The 25,990-nt window shown below is 39.9% G+C and overlaps 1 protein-coding gene across 1 annotated transcript in view; it reads left to right on the top strand.

Moving 5' to 3' along the window:
• aopep (aminopeptidase O (putative)) overlaps positions 1-25,990 on the top strand; it is a 105,122-nt gene that overhangs the window by 10,454 nt on the left and 68,678 nt on the right. The window contains exons 6-7 of the mRNA XM_084728708.1: positions 20,801-21,014; positions 23,277-23,383. Of these exons, the coding sequence (XP_084584834.1) occupies positions 20,801-21,014; positions 23,277-23,383 (321 nt within the window). The remainder of the gene's footprint in view (positions 1-20,800; positions 21,015-23,276; positions 23,384-25,990) is intronic.

Raw genomic sequence — 25,990 nt, 5'->3', positions numbered from 1 at the left:
ACTCTGGCCTTCTGTTTCTTTCTGTTCCTGTAACACACCATGCTAAGAGAATGCAGAAGTGCTGCTGTGTCCTCTCTTCATGTTATTAGTGAAACTTTTAAGACATCTAGGATCCGATTAAGGAGAGGAATACATGATGATTAAACATTAGAAGACGAGTGTGGATGAAGGGATGAAGAGGTGTCTGAGATAGGAAGGAGGCACAGTATGAAAGAGATGCTGCCAGTGAGCACAGTTGTGGAATCCCCTAAAGTTTTTTGTTTCCAGTCTGTATAAAAAAGCTTATTGTCCTGAGTGATTGAAGGACAGGGGAGTGTTGTAAACTAAAGCTCTAAATAATCCAGTGAATCTGCTCTGAGCTGCCATTGTTAGGCCTCCCACTTTTTCCTGAACGTTAGTCATGTGCGTGCGCTTGTACGTGCATTTGAACATTTGTGCCTTTATTTTCTGCGTGCCTTAGCTCATACTATTTTCTTTCTTTTTTTATCTGGATGTGTAATCTCCTCATTACATTGCGACCACGTCATTTGGTTCCGACTAGGAGTGACAGGAAGGGCACGGCATTTCCTCCCGCTCTTTGAAGCTGAGGTCTATGTGTCCCAAAGCGCTGGCTGGACTTGTACGACTAATCATCAGAGATCACTGTGTGTGCAGCGTGCCCAGATGAAGACATGTCTGAGAAAACCATGGTCTCCCTGCATTTTGTTGAGAGAGAAAATGACACAAGTGTTGAAATATCCCTTTTTAGTCGTGTGGGTGATGTGGGTTTTGTTTTGCTTCGCTGTAGATGAGCAGATTCCTGTGCTTGTGTTTTTATGAATGCGTGTATTGTTCAAATAATGGTGTAAGGATGTGTATTTAGTGCAATGGGATGACGTTAGAGGAATGCTACACAGATCATTTGTCATCTGCTGTTTTCTACAGTGGTGAAATTTACGCACTTCTTTTAGAGTTAAAGAGAAACGAGGGTTCCAAAAGGGTTCTTCCTAAAAGGCTGAGGTTTGACCATTTGCTTCTGAAGAACCCTTTTTTGGAGAAAGGGTTTGTCAAGGGTTCTTTGTAAGACTAAGGGTTCAATCTCAAAGGAGGTCGTGGGTGTAACCTTTCACAGATGTTCTAGGTATGACCCTTAGCATCTCTGTCTCTAAGAGTGTAGCTGTAATTGAGCCACATCAATGTGAAATTGTTTGTTGTTTCTGTTGGGGTTTTTAGTGACGGGGGAAGGGAGTGCCAGCGATAGAGGGCTCTGATGAACGCACACACATGAACACTTGAACATATCAATCTCTCGTCACGCCTCATTGCGCTCTAAGTAGAATAACACAAACAGGCTTCTTGCGCTCATATTTATTGCCAAAATATTTTTTTGTCCTTCAACTATACACATAATTTCCTCTATTATTACACCTTTCATCCTCCCTGTTTTGTTTTATTCCCTTTACACAACTCTGACCTCACAGGGGATGTCTGCATGAAGAAATAGGAGGAAAGGGGATCAGGTACTTAAACTGCTTGTTCCTTTTGCAGTACAGCCAAACTAGGCAGCCATATAACTGTCACAGGCACTAGGTAAAAATTATGACTGGTGTATACCTCTTGACCTCTCTAAGTGGCACTGGAGGATTTTCAGCTTGACTTCAGTTGACTGCATTGTTTGTTTATGGGCGAGCAGGAAGCTACATTGGTCATTGGTCCCTGTTGGGAGGAAGTAGGGAGTAGGAGCGGCGGGGGGGAGTTAGTACCCGTCAGGATAATCCCCTGCTGCCCTGGAGCTCTTTAGTGAACCACCTGAGCTTTTTGTTTTCATCTTTAATAGGACCAGACCAGTGGTTTAACATGTTTTAAACCATTAACTAGAAATCACATATTCTTCACATTACTGTCGATCACTTCCCAAAGCAGACCACTGTTTTGTTTTTTTTTTACTTTAATTTTTATTGCCTTTTCAACTTGGAACAGGACATTATGAGAAATTTATGCATCACAGTTTAGTAATCTGCAGTCCATTTAATGCTTCCTAACACACATCTCTCAGGTTAAGAATAGCAACTTTTAGAAAGCTATTTGTGGCACCTCCCAAGTACTCTGGGAATTACTTTCTTTTTTCAGCGCTAGTGCTGTTAGCTGAAGTTAGTGATTTAGGTGGACAACTCGGTAGTTTAATGTAGAAGTGAGATGCAAAAACCACCACCACTAACATCGAACGCCTTTATAAGACCAATTACAAATCCTGTGAGAAGTTCACGTGTTTTCCTGTGTGACTCCCTAAATTGTCTCTCAGTCACCAAAACTTTGAGAACCTCTGATCATGAGCATGAATACAACACATCACCAAACAATACAACATTGAACGAACAGAACAGAAACATTTGTCAGGGGCAGTAAGGACACAAATACGTTATCATTCTCAGTTATTCCAAAACAGTAACGGTTCAGTTTCTTGTTGGCATCGTGTTTCATGTAAATGATCAGTTTTCCCCAGCTCTTGTCAAATATATTGCCGTGCCTAGTTTTTAGTTGGTATGTCAGTTTTTCCATTGAATAGATATCTCAAACCATAATTCTCTCCCTGGGGGCTCAGCTTAATACCAGTGTCTGATTTCGTATGTTTTGCAGAGACATCAGGTTTCATTCCTATCAGTGTGGTAGAAATTGTTGTTGCATTACGTTATTCCTGCATGGTACTGCTCCTGCAAGAGAGGGTATTTATTTCAGACTTTTGCCTCCAAACAGCAACGTTTCTTAATTTAAGAAACAACCAAATTCGCTTTGTAGCCTTCACAACGTACACTTTTGCTAATTGTTAATTGTCTTATGAGTAGATATGCACAGAGATGTCATTATCTTTCTCTGTATCTGTATTTGAATAGAAGACCTGAAGTGGGCAGTAATTCAGGCAAATGTTGTATTGTCTAACCTAATATTAATTTGCAATTAAACTGTTCTGCCTACAAAGCGTCAAAATGATTTCATACTGGCATATAATAAGTTCTGAAATATATTTCCAAATACTATGACTGTACTTTTCATTGATCTCTGTAGCTCTAAAGAAGTGTCTGAAATCTACCACCACTTCCCTTTTAACTGGGGGATACAAAAAATGAGAGACTGAGGAAAATGTGATGTAAAGTTAAAGATTCTGCATTAAAAATAGAAACTCTCCAGTAAAGATATATAATAAAAATATCTTGCAGTTGAAGGGAATAATCTTGGTGCATTAAATTGGTGATTGATTGGTTGATGCCACCCTTTTAAACTACACCAAGCTAATTCAGGAGCTGACTTTTTTCCAAATAATAGGGAGCAACTTCACATAAAAGAAGTATATTTTCATCTCAGTGATTGTACTTTCTCGAATGACATATTCAGATTCAGGTGCATCCCTACTTATCTGCTTGTTTTTAAGAATTTGATGGCGGTCGACTCTCAGCTCTCAAACATTCACTAATAACTTTTCACTTTTCATGGCATACCAAAATGAGTTGAAACTGGCGGTTCCTTGGAACAGAATGAATACAACAAAGTCTAAAAGCTTACATACTTTACAAAGTGGTCAGCAATAATGGAATGAATCATGCAGAACCAACGGCATTTAAAAGATAAAGCTGATCATTAAGGAAAGATCATTAACTTTGAGGAAAGGCATTGCTGCTTGTTATCATCTTAAATGAAATATAATAGCAGACCACAAAATGCAAATTAAAAAGATTAGATGGTAATCTCAACCTGCCCCAGTTTCCAGCATGAATCTCACTCTTTCACCTTATTGGCTGTGATTCTTCATCACTTTGCAGCCTTACTGAATAGCACCTCCTTACTCCTCCTTGTTGACCTGTATCGTCCCCTTTTTCTCTGTCCCTCCTTGCTCCATTTCTTTCCCAGTCCTCCCACTGCTTGTCCTCTCCTCTTCCTTCTGATGTCTCAGTGGATTTCTTGCCTTTCTGCTCTCCACTCCAGTTTGATCTGTGAAGTAACCCTAGAAGTGTGCGACACAGACCTGCTCTTTCAGGAGGCAGTTGGGGGGTTCAGGGCGGGGAGGGGGGGATGTGAGGGGTCGGATTTTCCTGGCACGGGAGACAGCTGTTAATCAAATAGTCAAGGATGAGGTGTTTCTTTCTTCCCACCTTGAGTGGATCTCCCCCTCCTCTGTAGCCACACAAAAGAGTTGAAAAGGCAGCTCTGCATGCCTGCACCTGGACAGAGGGAGAGGGAGTGTCCTATGCACAGTTTTAAAGTGACTGCAAGTGGTTAAGATTTTTAGGTGAGCTTTATTTCTTTTTCCTACAATTTCTCTTGTTCCTCTGCTCGCCTCCTGCTGAACACACCCACGGATCAGCTCCAAACCCCACAAGCGTCGGCCACTACTATCCATCTCTTTTTGCTTCCTTGACTCTTTTTCTTGGTCAGGTCTTAATGAAGATAGCAGGGTCCAGTTAAGCAAGTGTTTTGTTATTACAGGAACATTCCTGTCTAGTTATCTTGGGCCTCTCAGCTTCCCCTCTCTATCTGCAGTATAGGTTTACCTGCTCTTCTACAGTAACTTCTCACAAGTGAAGGACTCACCCATTTTTTCCACGGCTAGACAGGAGAGGGTTATGCATTTTGATGGGAACATGCGAGCACTTTGTCCACTGGAACAGTCAAAAAACAATTCATGCATGATAGTTTCTAAATTTTATATGATATGTGACCACTGGGATTTATGTGCAGCATTGCTCAAAAATGATAAACATTGTCATATGTGGTTAAAATATTCTTTATGTTAAAAATTGTCAGCATTATGTTATAGTCTGTTGGTATTTAAGTGAAGTTTAATATGAGTTTGTTTATTACAAGTTTAGGTTGCATGTGTTTCTTATATTATAAATACATATTGGTCAGGATTTAGGGTCAGCTACCGCTGCTTTTTGCTATTTGGGCACAGCTTTTTCTGTAAATGTTGGGAGCTGAAGCTGTTGTTTAGACGGTCTTATTTGAGCAATTCTGTTATGGTATTGATGGATATTTCTTTTGTTGCTCTGTGAAGTTAATTTACAGCAATGTTTGGAACACTTTTGAGCGTGTTAAATAGACTTAAATCTGATTTCTGAAGTGGTGAGAAGTTCTTGAATATGAGTTGGAACTGACAAGCTATTGAGGGCCTGTGGCTTTTAACGTTGAAAAGCCAACACATTTAAGTCAAAAGACATCATTGATTAAAGAGGAGTAAAGTGGATTTCCCTGTGTCAAAAAGCTAAGACACTAGAATACAGAAATACATGGCACATTTCTTTATTTTATTAGGGTGGACTACAGTGATAAATCCAGAAAAAAAGCAAATAAAAGAAAAAGAGAAGAAGAAAAGAAAACAGTGGAGGGAAAACGTGTCGTACATAAATCTTGAGTCACTTTATTTAGACTTATCTTCCATTTTAATGTAAGCCAAGAACCGGATCCAGAGAGACACCCCTTCCTCCTGATCCCTACTGAGCATAAATTCATAAGATGCTATATCACTATTGCACTAAACTATTCTTTGAGTTGTAGAGTCTTTGCGTGCTTCCAGTGTCTTAAAATAACTCAACAGACTGTGATTGTACTCACAATAATAACACAAAATGCACACTTGGATATGCTTGGGATTTGGGACTGATCCCCCAGTAAACATAACTTTTGGAAAGAGTTTTCTGTACCAAACCAACTACTTCTTTCAGTTTTAGATTTCCAACACAAATTATTGCTCATCAGCTTCATTCTGCTGAGTCTCGGTGGTTCGTGTTTCTATGCAATACCTTATTTATGTGCTGTTTTTTTTTCTCTCAGGTGTCATATGCTTCCACTGTCATCATTGGTTGGTGAGTAATGGTGTGTTGCGTTGAATTGTCCTCAGATGTGAACCTGCTGGCAACAGCTGGCGTATAGTACTACATTTAACAGTAACACGCACGCACTGTGCCATAACTCTGGATTAGAGGCTGTGTGGCAAGACAGGCCTGTCACTGCACACCCATTCTGCTAACTAATGGATGAGTCCACAGGACCCATTCCCTAGAGTGATGGATAGGTCCATTGTGTGGCGTAGGGGACGCTGCTGCTGGTCTCGGTGTGCATCCTGGGGCGTGTGTGTGATGCTGGATCCTAGAGGCTGGAGGTAATTTCATTTGTCTGTGCAAAGCCAGACGGCTTAATGTCCGTGGGACCTCTGCGCTGAACCGGCCAAAATGAGATATTTGAAACAAAGTGCTGTGAAATGCTCGGTGGTAATGCTTCTGAGGTCTGGGTTTGCTTTTAGCCTTGGGGAGAGAGCTGTGCTCCAAGGTGGTCAACCAGTTGCTTTCACAATAGGCTGTTTTTAGCAACACCAGTGGTGTGGCTTTAAGGATGGCAGTGTCAGTTTGTCAGTCTGTCTGTCTGGACTGCAGTATCATACAGTGCTGTATATAACTACTATTGGATGGATTATCATGAAAAACGGACATAAATGGACAATGGCCTTTTTATAACACCACCAGCAGGTCAAACTTTCCCTTATTCTGTGAAATATTTGTCTTCTTGATGGTTTAGCACAAAATGTATAGACGTCTATTCCCAGACAATGAATCCTAATAACCTTGTTGATCTTTAAGTGAAATATCTCAACAGCCTTTGATTCAGCCTTGGATTGCCATGAAATTTGGTACACACTTACCCTTTCAGTATGAATTGTTATAACTGGTGATCCTTTAACTTTTCATTTAGTGCATCATCAGATCAAAATTTAAATTTGTCCAATACTTTGATTTATAAATACTTAAGATGATGACATTCCCATCAGCCTCAACTGAACGTTGTGCTTAGTTTTTAATTTTGGCAAATATTAGCATGTTTACACACTGAGCTAAGGTGGTGAACATGGTAAACATTATACCTGCTAAGTATTTTAGGATTGTCATTGTGTGTATGTTAGCATGCTGATGCTGAGCTCATAGTATTACTGCAGACTTAGGCCTCTCATAATAATTATGTAATTGTCTTATTGAGGTTGGCAAAAATTATCAGAGTCATATCCATGTATCATACAATATTTGGATGCATTTGTTTACAAAAGCATGTCAGCAACATTTTACCCAACGTGATACCAGAATCAACAACAGGGTTTTCCCTTCCTTCATACTACTTGGGCTTTGCAGCCAAGCCAAATGAACAGAAAAAAAAATTATGCTGTGGCACGTGATCCTACAAACTAAGGGTATTCTGTGTAGCCAAAGCTGGTGTAGCTTATTCTTCTGTGAGACAGAGCTCCATTGAATAAAAAAAAAACTATTACAAACACATGGATGACATGTTCACTCATGATGATAAACATGGGCACTGTAGTTTATTTTGAGTCAAGGCCTCGTACATTGTTCTGCAGCCATAAATACTCACCAGGGCAGCAAATCTGCAGCTGTAAATAATCTGTCAGAAAAGCATTTACTCCTCTTTGTGTAACATTTGATAAGAAATACATTACCCACCTGTTTAGGAGATCATTTTGCCTTTTAGAAAAATGAAAAGCATATATCATGACCCACTTTTTTCAGCATTACATCTTCAGTAGGAACCAGAGGGTGTGGGCCAAGAGAGGCTGGGAAAGTTAAAGAGAGTCCTTTAAGTATCCTACTTTATGGTCACATTGTTTGCGCTGCATTCCTTCTCGTGTTTTAATAACACCTGTTGATTGTTCTTGTAACTTGCTGCAGTCAAGTGAAAATTACTGTATACATTTTTCCTGTGATTATCTACTGTGGTATTGCATAAGTGGGTTGTTGCAAAAGTATTTACATCAAACACCTTTCACCCACACCATATTCATCAGTTGCAGGTTTTTGTCTGACAGACAGGCAGGCAGGCAGGCAGGCAGGCAGCCCGGCCAGGTGGCAGCAGCCTGAAACCTCTGTAGAAGAAGAGACAGCTCTGCTCACTGGCTAATTTCACTTCGATCTCGCCTTCATCCATCTTTCCATTCTGTCAAACACTTCTTATATAGCCCCGCAGTACTGAGCGGTCTCACTTTCCATCTCCTCACTGTCTCATTCTCTCACGTTACATAAGAGGGTGAAAAAAAATTAGTCTATTTATTACCCTACAGGCAAGAAAATGTCTCAAATTATAATCCTGTGAAATAGATTTGTCCTGTCTTTTTCATTGAGGCACTAGTGGAAGCCAAAAGTGGGTTCTGAGTGCTGTGCGATGAGTGATGGGGTTTGCATGCAAATAGCTACAGTGATACAGGAATGTGGTACATGTCACATAAATATCATGTCGACACCACCCATTGGCTGATTGACAAGGGCTCATTGTAGCCAGATGAACTCATCCTGCACTGCATTAGTGTGCATTAAAACATTGTGCACGCCCTTGGTATTAATCCCATTAAATTGCTCTGTATTAAGTTAGTATAGCGTTGTGTAACTTTGATATAGGACTTTGACAGTGATATTTCGTGGCTTTTATGAGTGCATTAAGATTTTGTCTTTCATTGTTGCCACCCGTTGCTTGTTTAGGTGTACTCCTGAAAGTGTGGTGTCATTCACAGGATTTTTTTGTGGTTTAGTCTTTGATATATCAGCAACATACCAGCATTCGACCACAGAAAGAGAGCTGACGTTACAGACAAATAAGTGCCCATACTGTTTTAAATCTGTGCTCCAGCATCACTACTCTAGCATCCTACACACACACATACACACACACACACACACACACACACAGAGTTAAGAACATTCCTCTGGCATGACATCAGGTTTTTGGTCTCCGTACTAAACAAGGAACAAACTGCACTGTGGATTGTTTTACTGTTAAGAGAAGATGGATCAGACATCTGCTATCACTTCCCAGCTGATACGGATTCAAAGTAGATTTGCTGAAAGTATGTGGGTGTGTATGTGCATGTCTGTGCCTGTGACTTTCTCCTGGTTTATGTGGGTGCTCTGTTATGCCTGCACCTTATACTGTTATTGGGTCTCCATGTATGTCTCTGTGTGTGTACATAAGCATTCTTGACCTCATAAGGTTACGACCCCAATGGATCCCACTAGTGTGATACAGACTTTTCCTGCTTACAGCTAGAGCTAGCAACTAGAAACTACAGTCTAAAGGCTTTTACACACCTACAGCAACACAAATAAACTGCATGACATTTTGAATATTTCAGAGGCAAAATCTCAAACCACCTGTTTATTAAGCATATTTTGTAAATATATTATTAAGTTTCTACCAATAAATTGCACCACAGCAAAACAAAAAAGGTATCAGTAGTAAGTCATGATGACCTGGTGCTCCTTTTATTTAATAAAAATAAGAAAAAAAAACTACTTATGTTGGTACAACCAGTATAGAGAAAGAGGAGGACATGGTGAGTTTAACTGCTTGGTTCAGGAACTGAAACTGTATCACAGCTGCTTGAGGACGTATTTCAGGATGACAACAAGTTTGAAGAAGCAGAGGAGTTATTTCAGAGAGCCAGATGATCCAGAGCAGCTGCTATCTGTAGGTAAAATGCATTATATGATATGTAAATAGCTCCAGCTGTGCGCATTTGGTTCATTCATACTCTGAAGGTGGGGGTGGCTGTACTGTACGGTAGCTCAATGGCTTTTTGTCTTCACATGTTGTCTTTGAAATCATTGTCTCCAAACTTATTTTCCCCTGCTTTTATCATGTATAAGGTTTGATGGCATGTGTAAAACAAGTCATCCGCCATGTTGTTTGTTTTGGATGTGACGTTGTCAACAAGATTTGTTTTGTTTGATTGGTCAAACATGAACATGATGCAAGTGAAACTTCAGAAAAATCGACCTTCGTCAGGAAAAATAAAAGCTGCAATATCGCTCAGTGAAATTAAGCCGTTGATGTGAAAGCTTGCATTGGATACATACAGGTTTGAAAGATATTATGAACGTGTGAATTAATCGCATGAGAAAAATGTGTCTGGTATGACAAGGCCTTTGTAAGATTTCAACATCCACTAGATGTACTGGCACAAATTTCCTACAGACATCTATGGTTGCCAGACAGTGAATCCTTATAACATGTTTGATCTCTGAAATTTGGTGCACACTTTCATGCGCCCCTCAGCATGAATCAACCTTTCCTAAGTCCCACCCTTTTTTGATCTGTGCCCCAATAACAGTAGAGCTTTTTGTTAACATTAGCTAACTTAATATTCAGTGTTTTACAGGTCTCCCTAACAACAGTTTTAAATCATCTTTAAAATGTGTTTTTCTTTTTTTTTTACCAGAGATGAGCCTAGCACATAGCATATCTAAGTACAGCAACAAAAGTAAGGTACCAAGCTTTCTTGATTGTCATTGGAGCACAGAAGAAAAAGGGGAGGGACTTAGGAAGGGTCAGTTTTAATAACTGGTATTTTTTTAAAGAAACAGAGTGTAGGATTTAGTGACATCTAATGCTAGGTGTGCATTAAAACTGTTTGATTCACATATAGTTTGGCTGAAGTTTAATGACCATTCAAAAGTCATCTGCTACCCAACTTGTAACCATAGCAACATTAAAGAGCACAGCTGTCCAACACTCACACCACTTTCTAACTGGAGGTGATGTGAATGAGCAAACAGCTGATTGCTTCAGTTTTCCTAAACGAGGATGGCCTAACCTGCTCTGTGCATCAGCGATCAGGCGGAGCAGTTTGTTGCTTGCTTGAAAAATTGCTCACCCTGGCTTTATTTCGGGAAAGTTTCACGCAGCTCCAAAATATTTTATGTGGTTAAAATTGATGTGACATCCTTGACCTTCTGTTTCATCTGAGGAGTCGAAGGGGAGGACAAGAGACTAATTAATGTGATTTAGAAGAAGTGGCACCTCCCATATGATCCACAGCAGCCTTTTTATAGGAATATTGTCAAAAAGGAACGTTTGGTAATGACAAGGTAGTAAACTGTCCTCCAACCATATAACGAGGCTGATTTAAGAAAATTACATTAGTTATGAATAAATAACTCATACACTTAATTTACATGTCTACAGAGGGAGGAATCTCAAGTTCGCCGCTGTGACATCACTTGCATTATATGTGGACACTTGTTTGCTCTCATAAGTTGTAGTTAGGAAGCGGTGTTTACTTGTTATCAACTGTGGCAAGCCAGCTGAGTTAAATGGTAAAGCAGACTAGAATTATTCCTTGTCGTGACAACAGTAAGCTCTTGCCTCGTAACTTTTGATTTTAAATGCAAAATTTTCACCAAAAAATGTGGGCATGCTTTTATTTCATATTGCTGGCAAACAACCATGGTATAAGTGCGATAATCAGCTTCGTGTCAGGTGGTTCTTCGCCTTCAAACTGTTTAACACACACGTACTCATTGATCGTCCCTTATAAAGATTCAATTTATTGCATCTTCATGTATATCTCTATTTATCTGTGTGTGTATACAACCATTCTTGACCTCATCGGGTTATAACCCATATGGATCCCATCACTGTGATACAGACTTGACCTGCTTTGAGCCAGCTGTATATATTTGAATAGGCTTTTTAAGATTAAGCACTTGACAGCAACTCGAAACTCCAGTCTAACCTTGAAACCTGCCACTTGTTTGTAATGTGCCGGCACTACAAAGCCTCATTTTCTCCAGACTCAAGCAGCAGACTCGCCTCCTTGTTCCTGATGACCTCTGATATCTTTTCTGCTATTTATTTTCAGGCTCTGATGCGATGCCGTGTATGTGGGTGGGGCGGCTCTCTGGGGGCCCCGGCCTGGCCCCCGTTCATGTGATCAGGCCCTACATGGAGTGGCATTTGGCCTGGCCCTGTGGGGCCCCGTCTGGGAGCAGAGAGCTGAGCTGCAGCCAGGCTGGAATGCCAGACATTTGAAGTCAGACTTGTTAAAAAAGAACGAAGGGTGGTAGGAGTTTGGTCAAATAGGCCCCTGTGTCTGAAATAGCCCACAGACTCTGTGCGAGAGGGAGGGAAAGGAGACAAAGCTTCTTCCCGTAAGTTGACATTAGGAAAGGCCAGCCCTCCAACCTTTACTTGAATAGAAAAGAATAGACAAATTTGTACACTAAACAAAAATAGAAAAGCAGCACTTTTGTTTTTGCTCCCTTTTTTTGGTAAGCTGTAAGTTAAAGATTTCAGACTTCTTCTATGCACATGAAAGGTTCACATAGTTGTTCAGATCTGTGTTAATGAGCACTTCTTTCCCAAGATAATCCATCAGCTCGACAGGTGTGGCATGTAGAGATGCTGATTATACAGCACAGGTCACAACAAAAGGTGCACTTTTATCTTGAAAAAGACACTGAAATATGGCTATTCCACATAGAGCAGAGTAAGGCAGGTCATAACTTTGCCATCTTGGCAAAAAAGATGTCTGTAGCCCTGTGTGAAATAGCCATAGCTCAGTGCCTTATAAATGTATTTTTCTGAAATCAAACTGCACATTTTAGAGTGGCCTTTTATTGTGTCCAAAAATGGGAGCAAAAACAAAAGTGTTGAGTATTGTTTGTGTGCTTGTCTATTTTTTTGTGCATCTCTTTACCTGTCTCTGAATTTGGTCTTAAAATGGTTTGTTTGTGTGTTTTTCTGCAGTTATGTGCACAATGTGTGAAAATTCACCAGTGATGCTTTAACACACACACACACACACACACTGGTTCAGCAGTTCAACAGTTTTCACACCAGGGACTTGGTACTGTACTTGTGGAAAGCGCAAAACTCATCAGTGACAGACAACAGGATGCTCTCCGTCTCTTTTTCTTCTCTTCTGGCTGTCTCTCTTCATAAATATCTATCAGATAATCTTTTCAGTCATTTCCTAGATTTCATTTTCTCTATGTTGTCATATTTTTTACAATCTTTCTCTCTGTTGATGAATTCTATCTCCTTCCTTCCCATTCTTGTTTCTCGCTCTCACTCTCCCATTTACACATACTGTGCACACTCAGCTCTCATCATCTTTTTCCTTGTCCCTCTGTCTCGTGGGGCTGTTTTACTGGTGTCCCAGCTATGAGCTTAGCTGGGCTAGGGATGTCAATTACAGGACTATGATAGGGCCCCTGCTGCATTATGCATGGAAGTGTCCCACTGGGGAAAAAATGGCCTACAGCCAGGAACGATGGATGGAGGGATGGAGGGATGAATAATGGATGGAGAGATGGAGGAGCGAAACACTATTGCAATCTGTGTCTCACCAAATTGAAGACTTGCCCCGCCGCACACCTCTGAAGCTCAGGGCCAAGTCACCCTGGGTGACTCAGAGTCATGAGGTTGACGTGTGAGAAAGCACAGGAGGGCTTTAATCAGTATTTCATTTTGTGTGTTAAGATCCAATGGGGTACCACCATCAGAAAGGTCATCTCAGGTCGTTTGTCTGTTATATGCAGGCAGCCTTTCATCGTGATCACTTTTGTTTGTCACCTAAATATGCTTGTGAGAGTTTATGCAAATATTCCCTGAGAGTGTTTGTGCATAATGTTCTCTGAGCTTTAAAGTTCCCATGAAGTCAAAATTGTCTTTTTGTCACATAAATCTTGGGCTATACGTCACCTATGCACCAGTATCTGATCCAGCAATAACAAAAAAGTCATGTTAAAGATATTCTTGTGTATATTTAATAGTTATTTCAGAGTTTGTCTTTTTCTATAAAATGAAAATTTCCTGATCAACAGGTAGCTTTAGCTTTGGTTAAAGTAGTTAACCGTAACTGTTAGCTGGCAGTCAACAGAGCTGGGCTCAGCAGCCTCCCAGTGAGCACGGTCTGTCACTGGGACAAACACAGCCTCTGAGATCAACAGGGAATTCATTACTGAGGTTGCTGGTGGAATTTCCTGAAGGAAAGATAGCCTTACTTGTTGGTTAAGTAAGTTAGATAACCACTAATTACCATTAGCTTGGTTAGCTGTGACTCAGCCCTGGGTTTCTGAGAGACAAAATCAGCAAGAAAACCACCTCAGAACTGTAGCCTGTTCCCTGCCATCAAACTGTCCTTCGTTAGTGTTGGAGGTTGTTTTGGTCCTGGTCTCTCCATGTTCACTGGGAGCTCTCAGTCCGGGAAGAGTGAGCTGATAGGACCATTCTCCTTTCTTGCATTACATCTCAAAAATAAATAATCTGCTAGCTGTTTCATGAGGACTTTCAAAAGATAGTTTACCCAATAATGAAAATTCAGTCATTATCTACTCACCCTCATGCTGATTGAAGGTCAGGTTTAGTTTTTTAGTCCACGAAACACTGCTGGAGTTTCACATAAAACAGTGTCGCAGAATCTCCCAAACAGTGTAAGCGAATGGTGGCCGGTTTTCACCTGTAACAAAACACCTGAAAAGAAAAAACATAAAATGCTTCCATACCGTTCATCTGGTGTAATCCAAGTCTCCAAAAGCCCCAACATGCTAAGTTGACTTGTCATTTTAGCCTAAATCTTCGCTGTAGATCTTTAGCTTGGAGCCACTCGTACACGTGCACAACATCTATACTGATTGCGTGACGGTGTGTGCCCACAAATAAACGGCATTTCAGTTCTTTGGGAGACTTGGATTATGATCAAAAACTAGTGAGTCAACAACTCTCTCAACAAGTCTCTCTTGCAGTCTTTTTTCGCAAAGCTTTCACCAACATCTAAAAGCCAGTCCTCTTTCTTCTTGCTCATCCACTGTCTCTGTTTCTCTTCTCTTCTTGGCTACTTTTTTCTCTTCAGTCTCTTTGCCTCTGCTATGACGTGGCCAGAATACTTGTGTTAACAGTGTAAACATCAACACCCTGCTACTTCAAGTTTTCAGTCCATTCCAAGCAGAGTCACCTAGCTGCAATGCAAAGTTACAGTTAGCAGCAGTTAGTGGTAACAACTGAAATCAGGAAACTCTGTAAATTTGAGGCAGAACAGCCAGAGGACATCAGAGGGAAAACCAGAAAATGTTTTCTCCATAAAATATGATCCAGGTTCACCTAAATCAGTGATATGGTTGCTGGTGTGTGATATAGAGACATAGTATTACACACTGCAAGAACAGCCCTCAGCGCCCATTGGAAATGAAAGAGGCATTAATCTCCTTATTACGAGTCAGTTATCAAAACGATTTTGAAGCTGTTGTTTAAAGGTACAATAGTTACATAATGTTGCTTTGAAATACCACATGAAAGCTATTGAGTTCAAGAAATATAATTAATCTAGTCTAATTGAGTCTAGAATTTACGTATAACACCCAATTAAACGTCAAAGATTACAATTCAGTTTCTTTTATGTATTGTTTAGAAGAACATGACTAAGGAGAAAGGGGTAGAGACTTAATTTTTATTATATCCAAAGGTCAATTTGTTGCACAACCAGCACCCAATTAAAAAGCAAACAGAGATCACAAGCATCAAAAACAGACACAAGCCAGGGCCTACAAATATGAATTAATTTACATGCTGTTAAGGTGTCAGTGGCCAAGTTTAGATCAAGCGTCTCATCATTAAACATCAAGTTATGTGCAAACATCATAAAATGATTATTAACCCATGATAAGAGGGTCCAGAACAAATTTGTCTTTAATCCTTTATTTGTTTAAAGCACAATATATCTTTGAATATACTTTTTGTTATGGATTTTCCCTCTGGAAAAATTCGGTAACACAAGTAAAAGGGCAACTATTGAAAGTGGAAGGCGACTGTGTGAACTTCTAGTCTACAGTGGCATAATTTATTTAGGAGTATTTTGGTTTGATATACTGTATATTGAAAGTCCTCTTGTGCGATTTGTGAAAAGCATTTTAACAACACCACAATTTCTCAATAGTTCAGATGAAGAAATGGGAGGGCTGTTTTTAGTTGATTACCATGAACCCTCAGCGTTTAAAAAAAAATCCTGTGGCATCACAATCAACAGCTGAATAATTATTGCAAGACAATCAATAATGAATAAAACCAACATTAAAATTTAGTTGATAAGCACAAAAACTTGCTTGTTTACTTTTGTAAATTATCAACAAGTGAGTGATGCAAAGACAGGGAGGTGGAAGTTGTATCACAGAGTATAATGTATCTACACAGTTTTTGAGAGTTGCAGTATTATCACTTAATGCTTGATTGATTATAATTGATGTAATCAGTGGGTTTAGTTGTTTTGTGAGTCACATTTGCTGATTTGCAAATCGTAGAATTTGGAAGCAGACTGTGGAATAAAGACAACGTTTGCTTACAAATGAATGCCCAATACCTTATTTGAAAGTATTCAGGGAGGAACATTCATCCCTGCAGCTGCAAACCTCAGATTCAGATCTATTGTGGAGATGAAAGGTGCATACACATGTGCAGGTGCTACATATGTAGTCTGAATATGTGTGAAAGTCTTCTTATGTGTGTATGACAGGTCCCTGATGTCAACTAATGTCAGTCAGTGTATCAGTGAATGTGAAAGATGCTGTTGTTATTCATCCCGACCATGGTGGGATGACACTATTTGTCACTGTAGTGATGGATTCCGCATCCCTCAGAGGAACATGTGCAAGCGCCGTCTCTGAAAGGCTGTCTTTGTGTTTCACACTCACTCACTCGCTTGCTCACATACACAGACACACACACACACACACACACACACACATACACACATAACGCACTGCTGGAGCTGACAACAAAGGCGTGCTTATCCAATTGTGGGGGAATAAGATTAGGCTACAAAGAAACTCATAAGGCTAATGTTAGCTTCTCCTGCTCCAGTGAGAGCCTTTGTTTGTTTAATCAGGAAAAACATGGGATTAGATTTGAGATGCTGTCTCGGAAATGATGCCCATAAGACCCTATTGTATGATGTTGACATGTTCCTAAATAACAGAGCACGATGGCCTGCCTTCTATCTGATAAAACAATCCTCGGGGAAATAAAGTGTAGTTGTTGTTGTTCAGATATCCGATTTTGCTTTGCTCCAAAATAGACCGTCTGACAGACCCGGCATGACCCATGTCTTTGCTCAGTGTTTTCCTTTATAATTGACTTGTCACCATAATTAGATTATGGCAAAGAAAGAAAGTAACTCCTCTGTCAGCTGGTGTTTTAAGATGCTAATCTCTCCTTGATGAAAGCAGCTCATGTTACAGCTCACAGTAATTCATCGATGGCAGCAATATGTGGTCTTATTGTAGCAGTGGGAGTAGCCTGTGAATCAAGCAGGTGAAGTAATTGTAGCTACTGTGCCTCAGCAGCTGGACGTAGGACCGCTCTTTATGACTTTTTAGGCAACACTGTATTATGTGGTTTCTTACTATCTTATGTTTGAGTCCATGCCCTGTGACATGAATCCACTGCTGTGGTTACTATAAAGAGTCATCAACACTAACATTGTTGTCCTTTGTAACGTTATCTTACCTGAAGTGTCTTATCCTGTGACTCCTGGTCCTTTTACCAGCCGGGAAATGAAAGAATAAGCAAGACCCGTTGCTTGTGTGAATACATCCTGGTATGAAAACACACAGACATCGTACCTTCAGTGGCTAATATTAGCTTTTGGACAGAGAAAGTAATGTCATTTATGTGACTTCTGGGTGTGTTGTCATTCCAATTACATATTTTAACACTCATACTTCACTTTTATGACAGACAACTTTTTTCTTGACTTGTAAAATGATTGTATAAATTGACAAACATCATTTGTGTAATATGTGGCATAGTTGAAACAAGAAAAAAAAATACTTGTGTATATTTGGTATGGTCCCATGGTGGTCCGCTGGAGGAGAATGGACTTGACGTCTCTATTGATACAGAAACAGAGATAACGACATTTCTTCTTTCATGTAGAGGTATCTTTGACATGCTTGTCACAGTGTTACGGTGGTATGACCCCTTGAACGATACTCTTCACTACGGACCTGTAGTTTGCCATAAATTCTTCCACCACTGTCAGGTCAATAGTGGCTGGGACTCTTAAGATCTAGAGAGTGTGAAAGGAATTCTAGACAGTCCTGTGTTGTTATATGGGCTAGGAGAGAGAGAGGCCATTCATTCGCACCTCTGTGACCCCTCTCCCATTCTTCTGTTGAAGAATAGCCTGCCTCTCACGCACAGTCGGCCCTAAGCCCCTCAGGGCACCCAGAGCCTGTTACATAAGACAGAAGTAAAGAATGCTCCAGAAAAGTCTTCAGCCATGACCTTGGCTTTGACTGAGCACTCCTATTGGTCCTATTCTAGCAGCGCTGTCTCATGGTTAAAAGTCACATGTCCTGTATGTCTGTGTCTGTGAGAAGCTGGGAGGCTGCAGTGTGAACATTTCAGACAGTTCTTGTGTAATATCATGAGTGAAAGGGATGTGGTTGAAACTACAAACTAGTTTAAAACTGGAAATACAGCTTTATTATCCCTCAAGTCAGTCCACCTTTTTGGTGCAGACTGAGTAGATGGATGTTTGAAAGACATCTGAAATTTGAAAGACGTTCATAGTTCCCAGGCATTGTGTTCTTCTGACTTTGGTGATCCTCTGACTTCTCCTCTAGTGTTACCAGCAGGTTGACAAATTATAACAAGTTTTCGGGTCTCTTGCACCATCATCATGTCAAAATTTTGGTGCCATGCCATTTGCTTACAAGCAGCTCAAAATTCCAAAACCCCAGTAGTCTGAAAAATATCCCATTCGAGGTGGAGCTGAGGCGTCCAAATGAAGTGGGTACCTGGTAGCTAGCCATCTGTGACAGTACTCATCTGCCACTCAAAGTGGGCATGCCCTTAATTTTACATAACTTAAAGTCTTAATATAATTTAAATGGAATATTTATATAAAAAAAACACCTTCTACAGTTGTCATTAACAGAAGAAAAAAAAAAGTTTATTTCTGACTCATTGACTCATTTTTTGAGCCAGCCACAAGAGGCCATTTGAGGAACTGCAGTTTTTGGCACTTCCTGTTGGCCTATTTTTCAGCTTGAGAAGTAACTGCTTGGTTTTGCCCTTAATATGCTGATATCTTTCTGATCGTACACCAAAAAACATTTTAAGCAGTTTTACTGTTACAGACAAATAACACAAATAAAACTGTGGGCTTAACTACCATTGAGATTTTTGACCTTTCAGCCCAATGGGACATTTTTCAGAATGGGCTGTCAGACCAGTGGGCAGTTCCCAAAATTCAGTTTGTCAAAACTAATGATATCCCCGTTTGACTCAGCTGTACTCTGTCTTAAGTGCTGATCAGCAAACACTAGCATGTTGGACTAATTATTATCCTTGTTGAACATCAATATGTTAGCATTGTTGTGTGAATGTTAGCATGCTGATGATGCACTTAACTTAAGCCTCAGAGAGCTGCTGCCATGGCTAAAGACATTTAAACTGTTCAGATCATTTTGTTAGATCTTGTGAAAAACATACATCTTCAACTTCACCGTCAAACCCAACCCTAGACACTGGTGTCTGAATGAGGTGTGTGCCTGTGCCACTCCTATTTCACCAATTTCAGCAGCCTCGTATTCTTTGCTGGCAGGGCACATGTGCAATGAAAGAAACTTTCCAAACCCTCATCAAACCTAAAATTAACTTCCTTGATTGAGAAGAAAGGAAAAGTTGAGGAAGAAAACCACATTCTTAGATTATCCCTTTTATATCAGATATCTAAAATGGACATTAGGGGAAACCATTATCTATATAGAACAGTATTTACCAACTCACATTTGCAAACAATTATATTGGAATTTAGCTGCTGACAGCCTTGTTATTCCCTCTTCAACTTTGCTTGGCTCAGAGCTTTGATAAACTGCCCCTATTGGCTGAAAAGCTTAATGAGGCTTTTGAATTGTTGAGTAAGACACACACATACGCATATGCATTCACATATACAGGCGCTGTTAAAGTTATTCTTATCTTTGGTGTTGCTAAAAACACTTTAAGTGAACGTTGTATCTATTTACAAGAGTGCGCAGAGGGAAACAACAGTTGCTATATTTACATATGCACATAATCTAAATTTTAATCATGACCATAACCATATGTTTAATTTCCTTGTGAGAAGAAAGCAAGGGAAATCTCAATTAACTTAATTGCTCAATAAATCAGTCATGGGTATGTAATAATTACAGACGCCTATAGTTTTCTAAATATAGTCATATGTCAAGCTTTGTTCTCGGTTCTTTGCCTTTCATCTCCATAAAAATCTTAAAAGGGTAAGGGTTTGGTTTACAATTATCTTTTATTGTAAAAAATCATGACAACTTCTAGACCCTCTTTAAATGTAAAAGTAGCAGCTTTTCATTGAAGTCACGTTTAGAAACAAAGTGAAAGAGGAGGAAAGAGACCTCTAAAACCCAGCTATGATAAATCTACAATGGCTTTATTTTATTTTTTTTCAGTCATTTACAATTTTAGTCCAGGGAACATGGTGTTCTGGCTTAATGTTTGTACAGGGCAGTTAGGTTTGGCACGGACATTTGATGAGTAAGCTGTCCTTTGCTAAACATAATGTTGAAGATAGAGAAAGGGATGGGCAGTCAGCGACTCCCATACTCATTAGTACACACATGTGTCGGTTCATCTTACATGGCGTGTTCAGGCTAAATTTTCCGTAATCATAGGTGTGGAACATGACCTCAGTAACTCTTTGATCTTTTTGGAGGGCGGTACAGTGCATCTTCATCCCTCTTTGGTCTTAATTTATTTCCTAAAAAACACTTTTTCTCACGGATACCTCTCCCTATTTTCTTGTCTATCTCTTACTTCCTGAACCTCCTTGATTAGGAAACATTTTTATACTCCCATATAATCCTTGTTCCCTTTTTATCCCTCACTCCCTAACTTATTTCTCACTGCTCTCCTCCCTTTTATTGTTTATTTTTGGCTTTATCCCTCTTGTTCATCCTTTATTTCTGTCATTTGTCTTCCACAGCCCACATATAATTTTCCTGTCCCAGAGTGTGTTGTGTGCTGGGAGTCCTGGTTCTGGGGAGAATGGCCTGTCTCTCTGTGGGTCCAGGGTGTGTCATGAGATTGCTCACTCCTGGTTTGGCCTGGTTATCGGAGCCACAGACTGGACTGAGGAATGGATCAGTGAGGGCTTTGCCACCTACCTGGAAGACATCATCTGGGCCCAAGCACAACAAGTACAGTACAATCGTCAGTTTACCACATCTATTTTTAGATGCTCATACCGCACTTTAGATGGCGGTATGAGCTTTTAGTTACACCAGTTTAGCTAATTTGTGAAGCCAAGTTTGCTGTGGCCACTTTCTTGAGAAAATTAGCATCGAAAAAGCAAATTTCTCTCATTAGAAATGGAAATTGGTCAGTGAAAAACAACCTCATTCAGTCATTAAGGTAAGATATGTGTAAGATTTCTTGGTATTTATTGACAGAATATGGCAGACATGGAATATAATATTCATAACCATGTTTTCATTAGTTCATAACAGGTGGGACCCGGTCATTATTATGCAAGTCTCAGTTTAGGTCACATTGCGCTCTTCACCAAATGAAATGTGATTTTAACACCAGAACCTCCACTTACCAAACATTTTGGAAGCTGGAAGTTAATTCCCGACCTACACGTTTTGCATGCTGTAACTTGTTTTTTGTTGACCACCTCATAGTTTTTGTGCAAGAATAAAATGATCTTGGGTAACATTTTTTTCCAACTGGAGCTCAGTAACTTAATGTTAGTTTTTCATGTTTCCGCTCTTCTCTGCAACGTGGTTCAAAAAAGGTTGGTCGGGAATGAAGTGTCAGCCTGCTGGGAATGAATAGCGTTAACATTAGGTGATTCAGGAAATGAATTGATTTCTGGGACAGTTTTTGAAAAACACACTTTTTAATCTTTTGGTTTGGTCTAAGGTATCAAGTATTTTCAAGTCAAAAGGTGCAAGTCCAGGTTAAGTCACAGTTCAAGTGGAGTTGCACTTCTTTTTTGATTTTGGAAAATGAGTTTGCACTTCAAGTGCTGAACCCAAAGTCCAGTGAGTATTTTTCAAAAAACTGAAAAGGTATCACATCTCAAGTCTTCAAGTCAAGGAGGACAAAATGCTCACATTTCACTCATTTATTTTGCTCACATCACAATAAACAAACAACTATTTTGATATGTCAATTTGAGTCTAATTTCACGAAATTTGTGACTTGAGTCAGACTTGATTTCAAGTCATTTGACTCCAGTCCTCACCTCCAGTGTATAATCATCTAAAAGATAAGAATTGTTGTGTTTTTGTAGAATGAGCCCTTTATATCCAGAGAGGATGGACAAACCAAACACGGCCTCTAGATATGGCCTTTTGATGTCTTTGTGAGTTTTGCGGCTATTATATATTTTCTTACACACAAGGAAGGGGAAAGTTAGGCGGCATGTTTTCTATCTGCAAGCTCACTGCTAGATGTCACTAAATGCTGCACACTGATCCTTGAATGGTAATGTAGTTAATATATTTCTTGTCATTATGTGGAAAGACTACTGTACAGTATGATCCAGAACCTTTATACCATTGGTATAAGACAACAACTCAGGGAAACGCGAGTTGACATTCAAACCTTCCATTTCCACAACTTATGTGCCAAGGTTTCCAAATATTACTGTTGTGGTTGGAATGCATGTCAAGTAGAGTTGGCCATTACATTAGAGTTGTAAAACCATACATCAAGCACACAAGGAAGCAGTTTATAAAGGCATCGATCCAAGTTCTGATGCAAAAAAAAAAGCACAAACAAGAACACAAACGGTCAGAGGAGTTAGCCAAACAAAACGAAGGGGTAAAGACGTTCCTGGGCCAACCACAAAATGAATCATCAAACCCAAACCTTCTGACCTACTAAGAAGAAAGAGGACTGAGCTGAACCACTGAAGATTTGTAAAAAAAAGTACTACTGTCACCTACTCCACCTCAACAAAGCAAACATTTTAAAGAAGATCATGGATCAAAGAAAGACAAGTTAGTGCACCTCACACTGCTCCAGATGTCTCCCTATTAAGGACACCTATATAAAAATAAATGAACAGGACAGAGGAAGAGGGTGTATCATTGGTACGAGTTTGTTGCTTGCAACACTAACTAAAGCTCAGATCAATGAGATGATATGTATACAGATCTAATCCTCCCTCTGCTTTCCCACACCATCCAGAGTTACACAAATGTTATGCTTGTGTCTGCGCTGTTTCATCATGTCACCTTTATGATATGAGCTCGGCTCTGAAGAAGTAGATTTCAGCTGACCTGTTATTGCTGCCAAAATCAATAAGACACAGTGACAGATAGTGAGGGCAGTGCTGCTTGCTTTTGCTGATTAAATTCACTGTATTTAATTTTTCCTCCTCTGACTTCTTTGCCCTACCTGAACCCTTCCTCTCATATCTTTATAACTGTCAGTGTATCTCCCTCCAGCTCTCCTCAGAAGAGGCGGCAGAACAGTCTGACCTGAAGGCGCTGCTGAGGTGGAGGCGACTCTCTGATGAGCTGAAGAACTCAGAGGAGGTACTTCAAATCCTCAGGTGTGTGTGTTTTTTGGTCAAGTACATCTATTTTAATGACCTTAATGTCGTTGCCCTGGAGGAAGTAGCTTCTTGAGAAATAGTGCAACAGCAGCTTCAAAAAGCACGCTTAAAGTGGAACACAGTACTGAGGAGTGCTGACATGAAATGCTGATCATCTTCCCCACAATTAATTTTATCTGTAAATATCAGAAGAGGATTACTAATAGGTTCAAACACAGACAGAGGAGGCAATGTCTTCCTACAGCTGTCAGTGTGACTACTTAAAGGGCTGGTCCATTATTTTTTGTTTTTTGAGTTTTTTTGTATCATTCTGTAACTTCCCAGTAGCGTTCCTTATGTATTCAAATTATGGATGTCACAAGATGCCAAAATTTTGAAAGTGTGAAGGCACTGTAGGTACGGTATGTTAGATCACAACATGTGCAGCTGCAGCAACAGCTCCATTCTGAGTCATCCGAAAGAAAAAGTAGTGATCACCCTGTTAACCCACAGGCAGGCGGGTTCAGATCGACTTTTTAGAAAACGACATGGGTTATGACTGGCGGCTCAAGTGACAAAACAGTGGTCTCTCTCAAACACATGTGCACACGCTGGCTGCAGCAGTACACAGAGCAGCGCATCCGGTGCGCTCTGTCGGCTCACCTGATCAGTGCTCAGACATGAGCAATAGCTTAAATCTTTAAATTGTGGACCATTCTTTTTCTACGCTGTGCAGCAGAACGCCAGGCTAAAAAATACAGTACAAACGTACAGATGTGAACTACTATTCTGTTAAAAATATGAAGGGAAAAAGAGGAAGAGAATGAGAGAAAAACAACAGACTCAACATCTGAGCAGAAATCACTTTCCAGACACTGCAACATGTTCTCCTGACACTGATTTGTGGCAGGCTCACTAAATCTGAAAAATAAATACTTGAGATCCTTTTTTTTTCCACACACTATTTTTAAAACATGCACTTCTTTTGTGACTTAAACCTCCTAGTGGCTTTAACTGCAGGCATCCATTTTATTGTGAACAGTTTTCAAAGATTTTTTTTATAATTTGGTCTGTCTGAATATGCATTAGGACCACTGTCACTCAAAGGAAAAGTGCAAGTGCTGCGGTGACTGTCATGATATACTCTCAATCTGAATCTTGTATTGGTTTAAGACACTGCTCCAGGGTAACTGATAAATGTTTCCACTGGCAGCAGTGCGCCTAAAACACGCATTACGGCACAAGATGGTGATCCCTTGCATACATATAAGACTCTGAAAATGTATCTTATAAAGCATAAAAAGATGTAAACTGAAATATAAAAGCTGTAGTGTGACTAGTTGAGGTGCCACAAATTCCATAATCTGTGTCTGTATTAAAAAAAAAAGCTTAGGGCAGCAGGTACTTGTAAAATATGTGAAAGCTTGAATTCCCTAAATAACTTGGGACTTACATTGTTATTTCCACTTGTAGTATGTCTCTTTTTATCGTATCTTACCTATTTAAACAATCTTTAGACTGATGGATTAAATGTCTTAGGACCATTTAGTTTTTAGTGTTAGGTTTGGTTAGTTTTTATTTTATAATAGGGTTGGGTGATGTTAACCAAACTGGTATGTGATGATTTCCATGTGAATGATATTATTGATATAATTTTTATATACTTTCTTTTATACTTTTTATATGTATGGATGTTGGATACTAATTATGAATTCTGCAGTGCTTCATGCTGTTTTATCTTTAGTAAATCAGGCACAAGGTGCTATTACAATAAACCCTTCCTTTTTTAAGTTATCTAGCTGATGCGCCTTAAGAAACACATATTCATCAGTTTGAAAGCACTTCTAAATCTCAGTGTTACGATGGTAGAGGGCTCAGTGGTCAACGACAGTCAGGTATCATTATGGATGGTGCCATCATCCATCAGCCCAACCCTAAGGGTCTGTGGTCAGGCAGCGTTAAGCAACGATTCCGGATAACATGTGCACTTATTCAATCTAGCCAACATGTTATTTTAAATACTATTTAATTAGCATCTGAGCTCCTATTTGCAAGCTTTGGGTAGCTTATCAGGGTGACCTATTTCACATGTCTCCATTATGTCCTATATGATTTTACTTGTTTTTAATGGCTTTATGAATAAACTGAATCTGAACTGAAACTGATCCCAACATAGGATGATTAATAGTTCCCAACGCTTAACCACATCGCATGTGAAGAACCACAATTTACACAACAAAAACTTAGTCATAGACAAACTAGCATAACGCAAGAGGACATGAAAATGTTTCTCTCAATTCTCCAGAGTAGACATGGCCTCACTTTTTTAGGTTAAAGTATGTCCTGCTTTTGTTAGTGTCGACACGTGCAGACACCCACGTGAGCTTGAGGTTCATGCATTCCAGGGGTACAGGTGTGGCAGGTGTGGCGAGTATATCCAGGTGTACTGTACCGTCATGTCTTAGAAAAGCTCTGCACACATAAGCACAGCAAGCATGCACAAACACACAAACTCTTCATCCGATCCTGACAATGTGGGACCCACACCCTGTTTGTTTTATTCAGGGTGGAAGCACAGTGTCATCAGGGGATTAAAGGTGTAAACCCCAGCCTGGAGTTAACTGT

Source organism: Lutjanus erythropterus, chromosome 10, assembly GCF_056507025.1.
Source record: "Lutjanus erythropterus isolate fLutEry1 chromosome 10, fLutEry1.hap2, whole genome shotgun sequence".
Taxonomy (NCBI): Eukaryota; Metazoa; Chordata; class Actinopteri; order Lutjaniformes; family Lutjanidae; genus Lutjanus; species Lutjanus erythropterus.
This window is presented reverse-complemented; position numbering and strand designations above follow the sequence as displayed.